The sequence below is a fragment of the Salmo salar genome, chromosome 24 (assembly GCF_965601325.2).
Source record: "Salmo salar chromosome 24, fSalSal1, whole genome shotgun sequence".
Taxonomy (NCBI): domain Eukaryota; kingdom Metazoa; phylum Chordata; class Actinopteri; order Salmoniformes; family Salmonidae; genus Salmo; species Salmo salar.
In genome coordinates, this window is record NC_138314.1 from 40,551,322 (window position 1) to 40,569,234 (window position 17,913).

General features: G+C 43.7%; 1 protein-coding gene across 2 annotated transcripts in view; it reads left to right on the top strand.

Annotated features, from left to right (window-relative positions):
* Positions 1-17,913, top strand: part of unc5ca (unc-5 netrin receptor Ca) — a 308,049-nt gene that overhangs the window by 179,369 nt on the left and 110,767 nt on the right. For both annotated transcript variants that reach the window (XM_045707149.2, XM_045707150.2), the window contains exon 5: positions 12,320-12,500. In XM_045707149.2, coding sequence (XP_045563105.1) covers positions 12,320-12,500 — 181 coding nt within the window. The remainder of the gene's footprint in view (positions 1-12,319; positions 12,501-17,913) is intronic.

The following is a 17,913-nucleotide window of genomic DNA, read 5'->3' on the forward strand; positions in this document are numbered from 1 at the left end:
GCACTGCAGTGGGAGGTACTTCTCTAGTTCATTGTCTGGTAGTTAGTTCATTACACCGGGCCAGGCCAGAGCTTGAGGAACCCAGCAGATGTTTATATACTCAGAGAAGATGCTCCAGACCCCGCAGCACAGAGGAAGCCATGGTGTTCATACCATCTGGCTGTCTATCTATCTGTTAGTCTGCTTTCCTAGCCCCTTACCCCCAAGTACAGACAGTCTGCATCAACTCAACCATCTGGCTGTCTATCTGTCTGTTAGTCTGCTTTCCTAGCCCCTTACCCCCAAGTACAGACAGTCTGCGTCAACTCAACCATCTGGCTGTCTATCTGTCTGTTAGTCTGCTTTCCTAGCCCCTTACCCCCAAGTACAGACAGTCTGCGTCAACTCAACCATCTGGCTGTCTATCTGTCTGTTAGTCTGCTTTCTTAGCCCCTTACCCCCAAGAATAGACAGTCTGCGTCAACTCAACCATCTGGCTGTCTATCTGTCTGTTAGTCTGCTTTCTTAGCCCCTTACCCCCAAGAATAGACAGTCTGCGTCAACTCAACCATCTGGCTGTCTATCTATCTGTCTGTTAGTCTGCTTTCCTAGCCCCTTACCCCCAAGAATAGACAGTCTGCGTCAACTCAACCATCTGGCTGTCTATCTATCTGTCTGTTAGTCTGCTTTCCTAGCCCCTTACCCCCAAGTACAGACAGTCTGCGTCAACTCAACCATCTGGCTGTCTATCTGTCTGTTAGTCTGCTTTCCTAGCCCCTTACCCCCAAGTACAGACAGTCTGCGTCAACTCAACCATCTGGCTGTCTATCTATCTGTCTGTTAGTCTGCTTTCCTAGCCCCTTACCCCCAAGTACAGACAGTCCGCGTCGACTCAACCATCTGGCTGTGGGATTTCCAGCAGCACTGAAATGTTTAATTAAGTCACTGAAAGGTTGAATAAAGTTGTTTCTCACACATAAATAAAGACCAGGCTTGGTCTGTCTGTCTGCAGAAGCCATCAGCACAGGATGTGTGCGATCCATCTTTATGTGTTGAAGGGGACTGGTGTGGTGTCTGTCCTGTGCTGATGGCTTCTGCAGACAGACGGACAGACGGACAGACGGACAGATAGGCAGACAGGCAGATAAATGGACAGATGGACAGATAGATAGGCAGACAGACAGACAGGAAGGCAGACAGACAGGCAGAAAACACCCTTCAACACATAAAGACCTTCCGAGATGGATTGCACACACACAAAAACATTCTCTCTGAATCCAACAAATATACGGCAACACTTCCTGAGCACTTGCAACGCAAAGGGCCATTGGTTCGATTGCCGCTGTGGTCACATATAAAATACAGTGAGCTCCAAAAGTATTGGGACAGTGATAAATTGTTTGTTGTTTTGGCTCTGTACTCCAGCACTTTGGATTTGAAATGATACAATGACTATGAGGTTAAAGTGCCGACTGTAAGGTTTCATTTGAGTCACTTTGGATGAGAGGGTCCTGTTAAATAGCATAAATTATTAGTATGACTTCTTAACCTGCCAAACATGCAATATGAGTGTTGTATTGTGCTGACCGAGCCATGGAAAACAGATTTGTTGTGGAGTTTTTTAACAGTTTCGTTTTCGAGAGTCAATTAAATAGGATTACCGTCAGCCCAATTAGTTCAAAGCTTAACACGCTTTAATGCTAATAGGGTGTCAACAGCCCCGTCTCTCATAGCAAGTCAGCTGCAATATAGACACCTATTTTAATATCATTTCAAAGAGTAGTTTCCACCTAATATGTTACGCAAAATGTTGTTTTATCTGCAGTACTTCAAATATAATCGTGTGGTTATAGCTGCATGCTGTCGTCAGCCTCAGTCGAATGCCTTCCCCCGGACCGAAAGGCTGAAGTGGAAGCACACAGCGGCCATTTCGTCCTGTTCGGTCCCTCGGTGAACACAGAAATGATCTCTCTCTCTCTCTCTGTCTCTCTCTCTCTATCTCCCTCAGTCTTTGCTGCCCTCTCTCACTCTTTCTTCTCTCTATCTCTCTTTCTCTCTTTCTCTCACTGCCTCCCTCAGCCTCTGGAGCCAGTCAGACTGTTGCAGCAGCATGGTGCAGGACTGGAGGAGAATAGTGTTGGATGTTAAAGTACTTAAGAGTATGTGAGTTCAGCAGTAAGCCAGTGTTCAATATGGAGAACCTCGCCATAAAAAATATAAAAACATACGCCTCATTCCCGCGGCGACCCCAAACCAGAGGGCTGGCCCTGAATGTCTCCACCTGTCAATCATCTCAACATTTGAGTGTGTTTGGATGTTCTCCCTCTCTTCCTCCCTCCCTCCAGGCCTGGGTCCAGTGATGACATGACGGGGCGAGCCTAATGAATCTCCTCACAGTGAAGGGAAAACTGTACAACTGAATGTATTCAACTGAAATGTGTCTTCCTCATTGAACCCAACCCCTCTGAATCAGAACTGTACCTGTGTTAGTATCAGTAGTGCTGCGTTCCTGTGGAGATACACAGTTATATGAACAGTTTTACACTTGTCATGTAGCCCCAGCTAATAGACGAACCACCAATCAAGCAACATTATGGACTAAACATTCAAATCCCGTTGCTGCAGGATTATTGTTCTGCAACAATACTGGTCAAATTAAGATCCCACATCTGTATCATTGCCACAATAACCAATGGGACACTTTCATTAAGTGGCAGTCTCATACACTGAAGGTGGAACTACAGATCTTCGCCCTACACTGTCAATGTTCACAAAGTATTTTATTTGTAAGGGTTGCAAGATTGTCAGAAAATAATAATTTGGGCCAGTTAGATGAATAAGTGGATAATGCTTTGGGCCAGTTAGGTGAATAACAGGATAATGTCTTGGGACAGTTAGATGAATAAGAGGATAATGCCTTGGGCCAGTTAGATGAATAAGAGGATAATGCCTTGGGACAGTTAGATGAATAAGAGGATAATGCCTTGGGCCAGTTAGATGAATAAGAGGATAATGCCTTGGGACAGTTAGATAAGAGGATAATGCCTTGGGCCAGTTAGATGAATAACAGGATAATGCCTTGGGACAGTTAGATAAGAGGATAATGCCTTGGGCCAGTTAGATGAATAAGACTTGATTGGAATGGTGTGCTGTCTGTGTCGTTCACCTACAGTATAGGTTCTTTGTGGTGTGAGAAACTCAAGCAGGCACATGGATGGCACAATGACCCTGCCAGTCTGGCCAACCTTGGCTGGTAGAGTGGGCACTGGGCAGGGAAGCCTCCTAGCAGCAGGCCCCTGGTTAGTGTAATCGCATCCCCAGTATGGGACAATGCACACATGGAGTCCCAACACACACACACATCAATCAATTCATCATTGCCCCAAAACTCCGGTGTGTGTATGTGTGTGTGCTTATATTGCATGTTTCCCACTTTGTCCCAAATCACCGCTATAGTCACAGTGTTGATTATAGTCACAGTGTTGATTATAGTCACAGTGTTGATTATAGTCAGTGTTGATTATAGTCACAGTGTTGATTATAGTCACAGCGTTGATTATAGTCACAGCGTTGATTATAGTCACAGCGTTGATTATAGTCACAGTGTTGATTATAGTCACAGTGTTTATTATAGTCACCGTGTTGATTATAGTCACAGTGTTGATTATAGTCACAGCGTTGATTATAGTTACAGCGTTGATTATAGTCACAGCGTTGATTATAGTCACAGTGTTGATTATAGTCACAGTGTTGATTATAGTCACAGTGTTGATTATAGTCACAGTGTTGATTATAGTCACAGTGTTGATTATAGTCACAGTGTTGATTATAGTCACAGCGTTGATTATAGTCACAGCGTTGATTATAGTCACAGTGTTGATTATAGTCACAGCGTTGATTATAGTCACAGTGTTGATTATAGTCACAGCGTTGATTATAGTCACAGTGTTGATTATAGTCACAGTGTTGACACAGTGTTAATTATAGTCACAGCGTTGATTATAGTCACAGCGTTGATTATAGTCACAGCGTTGATTATAGTCACAGTGTTGATTATAGTCACAGCGTTGATTATAGTCACAGTGTTGGCCAGCGTTGATAAGTCACAGTGTTGATTATAGTCACAGGGCCGTGTGATTATAGTCACAGCGTTGATTATAGTCACAGCGTTGATTATAGTCACAGCGTTGATTATAGTCACAGCGTTGATTATAGTCACAGTGTTGATTATAGTCACAGTGTTGATTATAGTCACAGTGTTTATTATAGTCACAGTGTTGATTATAGTCACAGTGTTGACACAGTGTTGATTATAGTCACAGCGTTGATTATAGTCACAGCGTTGATTATAGTCACAGTGTTGATTATAGTCACAGCGTTGATTATAGTCCCAGCGTTGATTATAGTCACAGCGTTGATTATAGTCACAGCGTTGATTATAGTCACAGTGTTGATTATAGTCACAGCGTTGATTATAGTCACAGTGTTGATTATAGTCACAGTGTTTATTATAGTCACAGTGTTGATTATAGTCACAGTGTTGATTATAGTCACAGTGTTGACACAGTGTTGATTATAGTCACAGCGTTGATTATAGTCACAGCGTTGATTATAGTCACAGTGTTGATTATAGTCACAGCGTTGATTATAGTCCCAGCGTTGATTATAGTCACAGCGTTGATTATAGTCACAGCGTTGATTATAGTCACAGCGTTGATTATAGTCAGTGTTGATTATAGTCACAGCGTTGATTATAGTCACAGTGTTGATTATAGTCACAGTGTTGACACAGTGTTGATTATAGTCACAGCGTTGATTATAGTCCCAGCGTTGATTATAGTCACAGCGTTGATTATAGTCACAGCGTTGATTATAGTCACAGCGTTGATTATAGTCACAGTGTTGATTATAGTCACAGCGTTGATTATAGTCACAGTGTTGATTATAGTCACAGTGTTGACACAGTGTTGATTATAGTCACAGCGTTGATTATAGTCACAGTGTTGATTATAGTCACAGCGTTGATTATAGTCACAGCGTTGATTATATTCACAGCGTTGATTATAGTTACAGTGTTTATTATAGTCACAGTGTTTATTATAGTCACAGTGTTGATTATAGTCACAGTGTTGACACAGTGTTGATTATAGTCACAGCGTTGATTATAGTCACAGTGTTGACACAGTGTTGATTATAGTCACAGCGTTGATTATAGTCACTGCGTTGATTATAGTCACAGTGTTGATTATAGTCACAGTGTTGACACAGTGTTGATTATAGTCACAGAGTTGATTATAGTCACAGTGTTGACACAGTGTTGATTATAGTCACAGTGTTGATTATAGTCACAGTGTTGATTATAGTCACAGCGTTGATTATAGTCACAGCGTTGATTCTAGTCACAGCGTTGATTATAGTCACAGCGTTGATTATAGTCCCAGTGTTGATTATAGTCCCAGTGTTGATTATAGTCACAGTGTTGATTATAGTCACAGCGTTGACTATAGCGACAGCATGTTGAATGCGGGTAATACTCTCCCACTGTGTAGCTAAGTAGACATCTTTATTTAATAAGGATCTTCAGGTCTTTGATGTCAAAATAAAAGGATCATTCTGGCCAGTGGTCAAATAGTAATCAGATCATTTTGCTCCTTTCTGAAACATGGTTTAACTTCTGAACAGGTTCCCTTGTCTCAAACGTCCAGAAGGAGGACACATGTAGATTCACTATGACTTTGAATACGAGAGAGACAATGTACCTTTTGAGATTGTAACTAAAAACATTATAAAGCAATAATTGGCAATTACAACAGAACCTGTCAGAATTGCAATTGACAGCAAGACAATTGGCGTGGATGAGAGTCCTCAAAGCTGTTAAAATACTGTGTCTGAGGGAATAAGAGACATCTCTCATCTCAGACAAACTCTTTGATCAATTATAAACCTTTGGAAGTGAATTTAAGGAAGCAAACTATATGTTTGGAGTGTTACCATTGCCTTCAGCAGTAAGTCATTCTTCCCCTTCCCTACTTTTATTTTTCTAACTCACACACACTCACACTCACACTCACACTCACACTCACACACACACACATATTTGCGGGCCTCCAGATTAAATTTATATGAACTTTCCTTGATTGACTTTGAACATAATGATTAGTCCCGTAATGGCCTTTGTTACTCTGTGTAATGAACGGCTTGATTAGTATTCTCCTTAGATGAATGAGGAAGATGAGACGTGTGGAGGCTGAGTGAGTCTTGAGTCACTGGTCCTGTGGGTCTCTCACCCTCCCTGTGTTTATTTCCTGGAGCCAATTGTCTTTCAGTGTCAGGGAAGTCTGCGTCCCAAAAAGCACCCTAATACCTATATAGGGCTCTGGTCACATGTAGTGCACTGTGTATGGAATAGGGACGCAGCCATAAGCAGGAGACACAGAGCCACAGCGTATATATTATCTATTTTATTACACCGTCGTCCCTCTCTCGCTCTTTCTCTCTCTCTCTCTCTCTCTTAGATCTCCCATTCTTTCTCCACTGTTCCTGCTGACAGGCCAGCTCGCGCTCTTGAAGCCTGGGCTGACATGTGGCAATTTCCCCCTGTTAATGACAACAAATGTGCCAATTATGTTAATGACTCTCCCGATGCCAATCAGTCAATAATGAGCACCACGACCACATCTGTCTGGGGAGGAGTAGAGGCCTTGTGTCTGAGAGGAGGAGGGGGGGCGGTCTGGTTTGTGTGTCAATGTTTTTGTGTCCATCTGTGTTAGGGACGAGTTTGAAGGGGTGGTAGAGGTGGAGGGTGGTAGAGGTGGAGGATGGTGGAGGTAAAGGATGGTAGAGGTGGAGGGTGGTGGAGGTGTAGGGTGGTAGAGGTGGAGGGTGGTGGAGGATGGTAGAGGTGTAGGGTGGTAGAGGTGGAGGGTGGTAGAGGTGGAGGGTGGTGGAGGTGGAGGATGGTAGATGTGGAGGATGGTAGAGGTGGAGGGTGGTAGAGATGGAGGGTGGTAGAGGTGGAGGGTGGTAGAGGTGTAGGATGGTAGATGTGGAGGATGGTAGAGGTGGAGGGTGGTAGATGTGGAGGATGGTAGAGGTGTAGGGTGGTAGAGGTGGAGGGTGGTAGAGGTGTAGGGTGGTAGAGGTGGAGGGTGGTAGAGGTGGAGGGTGGTAGAGGTGGAGGATGGTGGAGGTAAAGGATGGTAGAGGTGGAGGGTGGTGGAGGTGTAGGGTGGTAGAGGTGGAGGGTGGTGGAGGATGGTAGAGGTGGAGGGTGGTAGAGGTGTAGGGTGGTAGAGGTGGAGGGTGGTAGAGGTGGAGGGTGGTAGAGGTGGAGGGTGGTAGAGGTGGAGGGTGGTAGATGTAGAGGATGGTAGAGGTGTAGGGTGGTAGATGTAGAGGATGGTAGAGGTGTAGGGTGGTAGAGGTGGAGGATGGTAGAGGTGGAGGATGGTAGAGGTGGAGGGTGGTAGAGGTGGAGGGTGGTAGATGTGGAGGATGGTAGAGGTGGAGGGTGGTAGAGATGTAGGATGGTAGAGGTGGAGGGTGGTAGAGGTGGAGGGTGGTAGAGGTGGAGGGTGGTAGATGTGGAGGGTGGTAGAGGTGGAGGATGGTAGATGTGGAGGATGGTAGAGGTGGAGGGTGCTAGAGGTGGAGGATGGTAGAGGTGGAGGATGGTAGATGTGGAGGATGGTAGAGGTGGAGGGTGCTAGAGGTGGAGGATGGTAGAGGTGGAGGATGGTAGAGGTGGAGGGTGGTAGAGGTGGAGGGTGGTAGAGGTGTAGGGTGGTAGATGTGGAGGGTGGTAGAGATGTAGGATGGTAGAGGTGGAGGGTGGTAGAGGTGGAGGGTGGTAGAGGTGGAGGATGGTAGAGGTGGAGGGTTAGGTTTTGAAGAGGTGGAGGATGTATATGTGCTTACGTGTGTTCGTGTGTTTATCAGTGGCAGGCAATGCTCTGTCTCACAACACCATGGACAGTGAATTTCACGGCAGATTGCCGAGTCCCTGCCAGTGGTGTGTGACCAATCAAGGCACAGTGGGGTTTCAGGGGGTTGAGTTGGGGACATGACTACCTTTGTTTTTGTTATCATTATTATTCAGGTGGAGATGTTAACGCAGCCTATGGATTGGATTATTCCTATCTCATTTAACTAATCACGGGTAATGCACAATAATCATGATATTAACAGTCCAATGATTGAAAGAGCTACCACCTCCACTGTTGTTTAACAGTCAAGCAGATTGTTAATGGACTGCTGTTAAACCAACAGACAGGCTGGTGGGGGGAAATCATTGATTCTATGCTTCATTGGAGGGTTCTATCTGGAAATGTCAGGTGCTGTTCTCTTCCCAATGATGTGTAATATATGAATGAAAGCGTAATGCATATTTGATAGTATTACATTATTCTGCCCCATAATCTCCAAGGGTTCGTGGTGTCATGTCTTCTGCTCTAACTGAACCGATATGTTATACTAACTAGGCTGTCGTAGCCTAACGCTATGTACAGATTACAGAATGGCTTTCCATGGTCCAGGCTGGACCAGGCCAAGTGCACAGGGCCATTGGAGGTGTGTTTAACGGTGTGTGTCTCAGAGAAAGACAGGGCGTCCTGGAGAGAGGAGGTTAGAATAACACACTCTGTGTCTCAGTGGGGGGCTGGTCTGATCCAATAAACCACTCTCCATCCCCCAGCTGTGACTAACGGCTCGACACACACACACACACACACACCGGCACGCACGCAGACAAACACATGCGTACACACACACACACACGTACGTACACATACACACACACACACACACACACACACACACACAAACACACACACACAAACACACACACACACACACACTCACACTGTAACCATCCCTCCCTCTGCCACAGGAGGTTTCTTTGTCTCAGCTCAGCATAGCCCACATCAAGAAACCAGCCTCAAATGTTTCTTTCTAACTGTATGTTTTGATGAATGCTTTAATTCCTGATAATACTGGGAATATTAGAATTGATAGGACTACAATTTACCACTGAACTGATCAGGGGTGAGTTTCCCAAAAAAACTAGGAATCACTTAGTCTATTGGTAAGGAATCACTTAGTCTATTGGTAAGGAATCACTTAGTCTATTGGTAAGGAATCACTAAGTCTATTGGTAAGGAATCACTTAGTCTATTGGTAAGGAACCACTTAGTCTATTGGTAAAGAATCACTAAGTCCATTTGTAAGGAATCACTAAGTCTATTTGTAAGGAATCACTAAGTATATTGGTAAGGAATCACTAAGTCTATTGGTAAGGAATCACTAAGTCCATTTGTAAGGAATCACTAAGTCTATTGGTAAGGAATCACTAAGTATATTGGTAAGGAATCACTAAGTCTATTGGTAAGGAATCACTAAGTCTATTGGTAAGGAATCACTAAGTCTATCGGTAAGGAATCAAGGAACAATTATCTCAGAGCTAAAGATGATCGTTATGTTTTTTGGAATCTCACCGAAGAACAGTAATGTTTCTTAATTGTGTGCTGCTGTTGTAAAGCAGCTTTTGATTACCCCTCATTTAACAGTCCATTATTTAGCACTTAGTGACTTTGAAATGACTTGTTAAAATCACAATTATCTAATAATGTGCATATTAATTACAACTCATTTCTGTGAGATTCGTTGATAGAATCGTAGGTTTGTACCATTTGGTAGCAGGGAGTTACCAATGGTGTTGAATTATGTGAGGTTTGTTTTGTTTGACCATTCAGTAGGGGTATTGTGACATTATCTAGACAAATACTGCAGAGGATGTCTGGTTTTGTAACAGTGTATTATGATAAGGGGGAGGTTTTGGTTGTTTTATGTGGACTTTTCTTTGACCGGTATTTCCAGCATTATCCACTATGTTTACTGCAGGTAGAAAATCCTAAGAAATGTTCTTTAACTGACACAAGCTGTCTCCAATCAGTCATTCAATCAATGTCTGGTTGTGCGTGAGTGTTTACTGGGGGGGGGAAATCGCTTAAGCCAAGGGAGGCGTAGCTCTGTGAATCTTAATTGCACAAAGCTGATTATTTGGCAGTGAAAACTATTTGTAGATCAGTGAATCTACACCTCACTTAGCTCAAGCTGATCCTCTTCAACGGACAAGGAAGTTGTAGCAAAGAAATGATCAATTAGGGGCAATTAAGGGACGTATCAGATTCACCGGATAGGTGCAGTAAAAGACGTTGTTTTTAAGGTCAGCCATAGTGGTACAGCTCCCCTGGAGCAAAATAAGGCCTTGCTCAAGGGCACAGACAGATTTTTCACCTTGTCGGCTCGGGTATTCGAACCAACAACCTGCAGCAAACCAAATGGTCAATGCTGGAAATTCCGGTCAAGGAAATAAATAAATAAATAAAAACAACTGGCCCTACTTATATTGCAAGACTTTAACTTTGGCTTCAGCATGCTAGCAGGCATTAACCATTCTATAAACACACCCTCACTCTCTCTCCCTCTGCTTTCATTACTAATCTCCAAAGTGGTATCCCCACTGGGTTTTCGTCTCTTTTCTACCTCCCCTTGGTCTTCACACGAACACTTTCCAAACAGATGCCGGCTTGGTCTAGGGGTTTTGCTGATTTTGCACAGTGGGGAGTAGCCTGGAGCACTGATGAAGGAGTGGGGTGAAATGCACACCTGCATTATGGCGTTTGTTGATATTTGTGTCTGCGGTAGTAATGCCAAAAAGTAGCCGTTTTAAACTGGAAAACAACCCCCGAGAAGATTTGAATGACTTTCAAAATTTCGCTCATTAAAATCCTACAGCGTAATCAAATGATTAGTCAGATATTTAAATGACGTGCTGTGATGATTATACAAATATATGTTTATATCAGATTATGACTATTAATAAATGTGACTGATATTGACTGAAATGGCTCTCTGGCTTCGCCTGCCTGAATTAGACACTCCATATAGTAGGAAGAAAAGATGGGATTTAGTGTTGCTGATGAAAAGAAAAGAAATAGCCCAACTTTTTCCCTCCTAGCTCCAATGTTGGGTAGCGAACGGACCTAAAGGTGGTTTAGGGTATTATAGAGAGCTCAGACTCTGTCTCAGTAAGCCTGGGTCTCAGTCAAAAGCCTGTAGATCAGTTGCTCTGCCACTGACTCCTGTCCCCTGCCTGCCTGCCTGTCTGCCTGACACAGCTCCCACAGCTTTGTGGCACTGTACGGTGTCCATATTAGGATAAGTAAAACATAAATATAAATAACTAAACTGCTGAGATTTAGGCTGTCTAATATGAACACCGTAACATTGCTCTGTTAGCATGGGTTAGTGCTACAATACACTGTGCTCATCTATTTACATGTATGAATTATACTCTGCTCATGTTATCAGCTTTGCTACCCTGCCTGATTTCTGGGTTATGTGTGTGTGTGTGTGTGTGTGTGTGGTGTGTGTGTGTGTGTGTGTGTGTGTGTGTGTGTGTGTGTGTGTGTGTGTGTGTGTGTGTGTGTGTGTGTGTGTGCTTGCTCAGTTGAAGCACTGCTGGAATTTTCACTTGGCTCTTTCAGCTTTCATTTCAAGCCTTGAGTGTGAGACAGACAGTTAAAAGCAGACACTTCTATTCCCGATGAGGGCTAATAAGCTATCACCTTCACACAGTTCCACACCCAAAATAATGACTCCCTCACACCTACTTCTGAGGTAGATGGGGAGGTTATGAACTCTGAACTCATCCTGAACATTCAATAGTCTGATCCTATAACTGCTTGGACTGGCCTTGATTCTAATTTTCAACATCATTTTGATCATACAGCTTCATACAGAAAGCACGTCCCTTTGTTCTGAGTCTGTTGTACTTGTATGTTGTTGTTGATGTTTCTGGCATGTCCTTGTCCTTTTCCCGTACAGCTGCATTGTCACTGTTGATAGAATTCATTCTCAAGGAGGCACCATGCAAGTCAGGTCAGACACTGCTCCCAGTGAGAGCTAGGAGGCGCTGTGAATTTCCATCAGAGCAGAACTCATAAGGAAAAGCATGTGACGGTAAACTAAGAAAAACACAGAATTTCACTTTCGATGTCTGAAAATTCCATTCCCCTAATGTGAAAGGGAAATAAAAAAACATTACATTTGATAGGTTTTGACATTTACGGTGCGTGCCGTAAACCTTTTGACAGGTTCAATTTACGAGAGCTTTGGCAGTAACTATGGCATTCAGGAAATGTGATTAGTATCATAAATGGAACTAGCTTCCTCCTGTCCTCTCTTTCACCTGGTCCTTACCTCCCTCCTTCCTTACCTCCCTCCTTCCTTCCCTCCTTCCTTCCCTCCTCACACAGTTTTCTCCTTGTGTCCATCTCAGGTTGAGTGGTTGAAGAACGAGGAGATCATTGACCCGGCTGATGACCGTAATTTCTACATCACCATTGACCACAACCTGATTATAAAGCAGGCCAGACTGTCGGACACGGCCAACTATACGTGCGTGGCCAAGAACATTGTTGCCAAGAGGAGAAGTACCACTGCCACTGTTATTGTGTATGGTGAGTAGACTGTGTCTCTATAGACACCTGTTGTATGGTCAGTAGACTGTGTCTACACCTGAGCCTGTGTGTGTCAAGCGTCTCAGAGTGGGAATGCTGATCTAGGATCAGTTTTCCCTTTTAGATCGTAATAAATAAGATAATATGGGCAGGGGGAGGACCTGATCCTAGATCAGCACTCCTACGTTTTTGAATACGGGTCCGGATCTACAGTACCTCAGTGGCCTCAGCTCTAATCAACTCTACCTCATTGATCCTCAATCTTAGTATCCTTCTCTCCCATCACCTGCATCAGCTCTGTAAGCTAGCTACTAGGCTACATCTCTAATATATCTGTACAGTACAGTTGTATGTATGTACTGTGTCTGTCTCCATAACATAGACGGTCATCTTTACCAAACCACTATCAATCAACATAACCAGATCATCATTCTGTAACACAGAGACATGGTCTGTGTCCCAGATGACACCCTATTCCCTACATATAGATGTAGGGTCTTAATTTGATCACCCTTTTGCCAGAGAACTTGACTGCAATGCTGAACATTTTAAACTTGTATTTGAGGTTTGTAATTTCCATTTTGAAATTTCAGACAACCCCTACCAAAATGCCCATTAATTATAGTCCACATAATTTTTCATATTTCCTGTTGCTGCAGCATTATTTTCCTGCTGTAGTAAACTGGCTCAAATAAAGATCCTACATCTGTAGTGCACTATAAATGGAATAGGGTGCCATTTGGGACGATACTATACTATTTATCACCCAGACAGTCATACCTGTCCACAATGGTGAACACAGACCAACCGATAAACTGACAAACCAATTACTGTACATTTCCCCATAACCATAAACAACACTCATCGTCAGTCACCCATAGCACGCTTTCCACCTAATCAGCACGATTAGCCAAGAAAACCTCCCTCTGCTCAATGTAATGAGCCTGCTCATCCAGCCAACATGCTCTCTGTAACATGCCTAATGTTCCCACCTGACCCTTACCAATTAAAACCCACCGATCCCGGGCCAGATCCTAAACGAGCCTATGTGTGTGTGTTCCAAATGTCTGAGCACACAAGCCCAGGGTCCACAACAAAGAACCATGGCTATGTCCCAATTATCTCTCCTTCCTCGCAAAGAGTGATTTTGAAAGGATATGAAAGGAAATGACTGGTATAAGAAATGTGGTGGAAACTCCCACTAGCCCATGCCTCTACCAATCAAATGGTTTTAGATTTGTGGGAAGTAGTGAATGAGGGCCGTAGCCATAGTGACTGAATGTATCTGAACGTCAGGTTGTATCTGCATAGAGAAGCATATCTTCATGTCCTATGTGTTTTATCCACAACACCACCATCACTTTACAGGAGCATATTGAACTGTTATTCTCAGAGGACTTTTTTCAGAGGGCCAGAGGGCTTTTTTCATAAGGCCAGGGCTCTTTTCAGAGGGCCAGCACCAGTTCAGAGGGATTTTTTCAGAGGGCCAGCACCAGTTCAGAGGGCTTTTTTCATAGGGCCAGGGCTTTTTTCAGAGGGCCAGCACCACTAGTTCAAAGGGCTTTTTTCAGAAAGCCAGCACCAGTTCGGAGAAGGAGAAATATATATTTTTCAGGAGAAGTAATGTATTACTCCCATTGTGATGGAGCAGTTTCCTGCTGCTTTTCAGATGGATGTAGTGAGAGATAGGTCACACATACACACGTGCCCACACACACACACACACACACACACACAACACACACACACACACACACACCACACACACACACACACACACACACACGCCACACGCCACGCACACACACGCACACACACACACATAGGGAGAGAGATAGGTCACGATGAATTTCAGCTTCAACACTTTCCCATTTCTACCAGACATCAGGCTCAACACGTGCTTCACTGCAGGCCACTCAACTACAACTACAATTGAAATAACACCACAGCTGGCACCGCACCACTGTTTTAAACAGCTGACGGATAGGGCTGGAGAAAAGTTATATTCTTCAACAATCAATGGCAATATAACAACAATTTGAAATTCCAAAAATGGATTCACCAATTTCAGATTGCCCTTTAAATAGAGAACAGTTTGGTTCGTATTTCATTTCCTACTGACAGACACATTCATTGAAAACCAACAGAATGAACTATTCAGCTAAACATGAATACACATTTCATATTTGTATGAAAGAGGAAACTTTAAGGTCCTATGTGCCTCAGTTGGTAGAGTGTGGCACTTGCAAAGCCAAAGGTTGTGGGTTTGATTCCCACTGGGGCCACCCATACCAGAAAATGTATGCAACCATGACTGCAAGTTGCTTTGGCTGAAAGTATCTGCTAAATGGCATATATTAATTAAGTCTTAGTCAAGCCGCTCTCTCCCGTAGGGTTTCTGTCACATTGGAATTGTTGTCCATAGGAGCTCAACCCAGCGCCGGATCGTGTGGACTCCGTTTCCTCTGCATTTTCTGAGAACTGACATAGTGTGATGGGAGGTTATTATAGCAGTGGGAAGGAGAGTTTGTTGCTGCAGAGTCTGAGGATGCGCTGCTAACTAATGAGTGCTGTAGGGATAGCGGAGTGAAGACAAACACGTGGGAAAGCGTCGGAGTGCGTGTGTGTGTTTGTGCGGGTTCGTGCGCGTGTGTCTGCATGTAATAGGCGTGGGACTCCTGAGCTGCCGCGCGTTTAAACAGTCATTATCGCCGTTAGAAATGGGAGGGGGAGTAACGGAGGAAGCTTTGATGTCTGCTCAGCCTCTGATGACTTTGTTGGAATCCACCCTGTTCTCCGTCTCCAGTGTTCCTTCTCTCCCTCGCTCTCTCTCGCTGTCTTTGATACGGCAACTGAAGGGATAGAAATGAGAGAAGGCTTTTTGACAAAATGGGGAGAGGGAGAGTTTCTTCACATGATTAATCCTCAAATCCTCCCAAATATCAAATACTGTACCAAACACTATTCCATGTGAGCGTAAACAAACCTGTACCAAGTCATTGTGGAGACTATATACAGGGGGTACCGGTACCGAGTCAATGTGGAGACTATATACAGGGGGTACCGGTACAGAGTCAATGTGGAGACTATATACAGGGGGTACCGGTACCGAGTCAATGTGGAGACTATATACAGGGGGTACCGGTACAGAGTCAATGTGGAGACTATATACAGGGGGTACCGGTACCGAGTCAATGTGGAGACTATATACAGGGGATACCGGTACAGAGTCAATGTGGAGACTATATACAGGGGGTACCGGTACCGAGTCAATGTGGAGACTATATACAGGGGGTACCGGTACCGAGTCAATGTGGAGACTATATACAGGGGGTATCGGTACCGAGTCAATGTGGAGACTATATACAGGGGGTAACTGTGCCGAGTCAATGTGGAGACTATAAAGAAGGGGTACCTGTACCGAGTCAATGTGGAGACTGTATACAGGGGGAACCGGTACCGAGTCAATGTGGAGACTATATACAGGGGGAACCGGTACCGAGTCAATGTGGAGACTATATACAGGGGGTATCGGTACTGAGTCAATGTGGAGACTATAAAGAAGGGGTACCTGTACCGAGTCAATGTGGAGACTATATACAGGGGGTAACTGTACCGAGTCAATGTGATTATATACAGGGGGTAACTGTACCGAGTCAATGTGGAGATTATATACAGGGGGTAACTGTACCGAGTCAATGTGGAGATTATATACAGGGGGTAACTGTACCGAGTCAATGTGGAGATTATATACAGGGGGTACCTGTAGCTTTTCATGAGGTATTATACCTCAGGCGAGCAATACCTCGAGACTTCTTTAATATTAGACATCGCTCACCAGCAGTTATTAACAAATAGACACACGCCCCCGCCCCTCGTCTTACCAGACGTAGCTGCTCTGTCCTGCCGATGCACAGAGAAGCCAGCCAGCTCTACATTATCCGTGCTGTCGTTCAGCCATGTCTCTGAATCATAAAATATTACAGTTTTTAACATCCCGTTGGTAGGATAGTCTTAATCATAGATCGTATAGTTTGTTTTCCAATGATTGCACGTTGGCCAATAAGGGTAGGCAGGCATGTAGGAGTTGCCTCTTCACTGTTGACGTTGAGACTGGTGTTTTGCTGGTACTATTTAATGAAGCTGCCAATTGAGGACTTGTGAGGCGTCTGTTTCTCAAACTAGACACTAATGTACTTGTCCTCTTGCTCAGTTGTACACCGGGGTCTCCCACTCCTCTATCTATTCTGGTTAGAGCCAGTTTGCACTGTTCTGTGAAGGGAGTAGTACACAGCGTTGTATGAGATCTTCAGTTTCTTGGCAATTTCTCGCATGGAATAGCCTTAATTTCTCAGAACAAGAATAGACTGACGAGTTTCAGAATTAAGTTATTTGTTTCTGGCCATTTTGATCCTGTAATCGAACCCACAAATGCTGATGCTCCAGATACTCAACTAGTCTAAAGAAGGCCAGTTTTATTGCTTCTTTAATCACCACCACAGTTTTCAGCTGTGCTAACATTATTAGCCTTTTAAAATGATAAACTTGGATTAGCTAACACAACGTGCCATTGAAACACAGGAGTGATGGTTGCTTATAATGGGCCTCTGCACGCCTATGTAGATATTCCATTAAAAATCAGCCATTTCCAACTACAATAGTAATTTATAACATTATCAATGTCTACACTGTATTTCTGATCAAATTGACGTTATTTTAATGGACAATTTAAAAAAAAATTCTTTCAAAAACAAGGACATTTCTAAGTGACCCCAAACTTTTGAATGGTAATGACAATTGGCAAATGTCATTACTCTTTCGTGTTTCAATAGACTCTTTCCATTCATCAAATGGAGGCAGTGTTTCCCCTATGTTTATTTAGTAGCTGCGGGCCACCGCTGCTAAATCGTGTCTGCCGTTCCAATTTTTTTTTAAATACTTAAATACGGGATGGTAAAACGTTTTCAGTGTAAACTAAAACCAGATATACATTATATAGAAAATATATTGGAGCTATACATTTTTAAATAAGATCATTCTGAGAACTAGCAATCACCAGAATAAAACTAGACAGTCAGGGAGAATCTAAAAATCATGGCATTGGGCCCCCAGTGGATTGTGTTATATTTTGATTCACTCAAATAGTATAAGTACACGGCTTAAGCCATTGCAAAATGTGTAGAATTGCAGGAATGCTGCCAATCAGATGAAAACATCATGCCTGGTTGGTGGTGTTCATGCCCCATTAAAAGGTAATACATTTAAGGTTATACGATATGACGTCTTTATTATTAGACCCTGTGACAGAGCCAGGGGAGAAACCTTTGCCATGGTCTCAGTTGGTAGAGCATGGCGTTTGCAACGCCAGCATGGTGTGTGCAACGCCAGGGTTGTGGGTTCGATTCCCACGGGG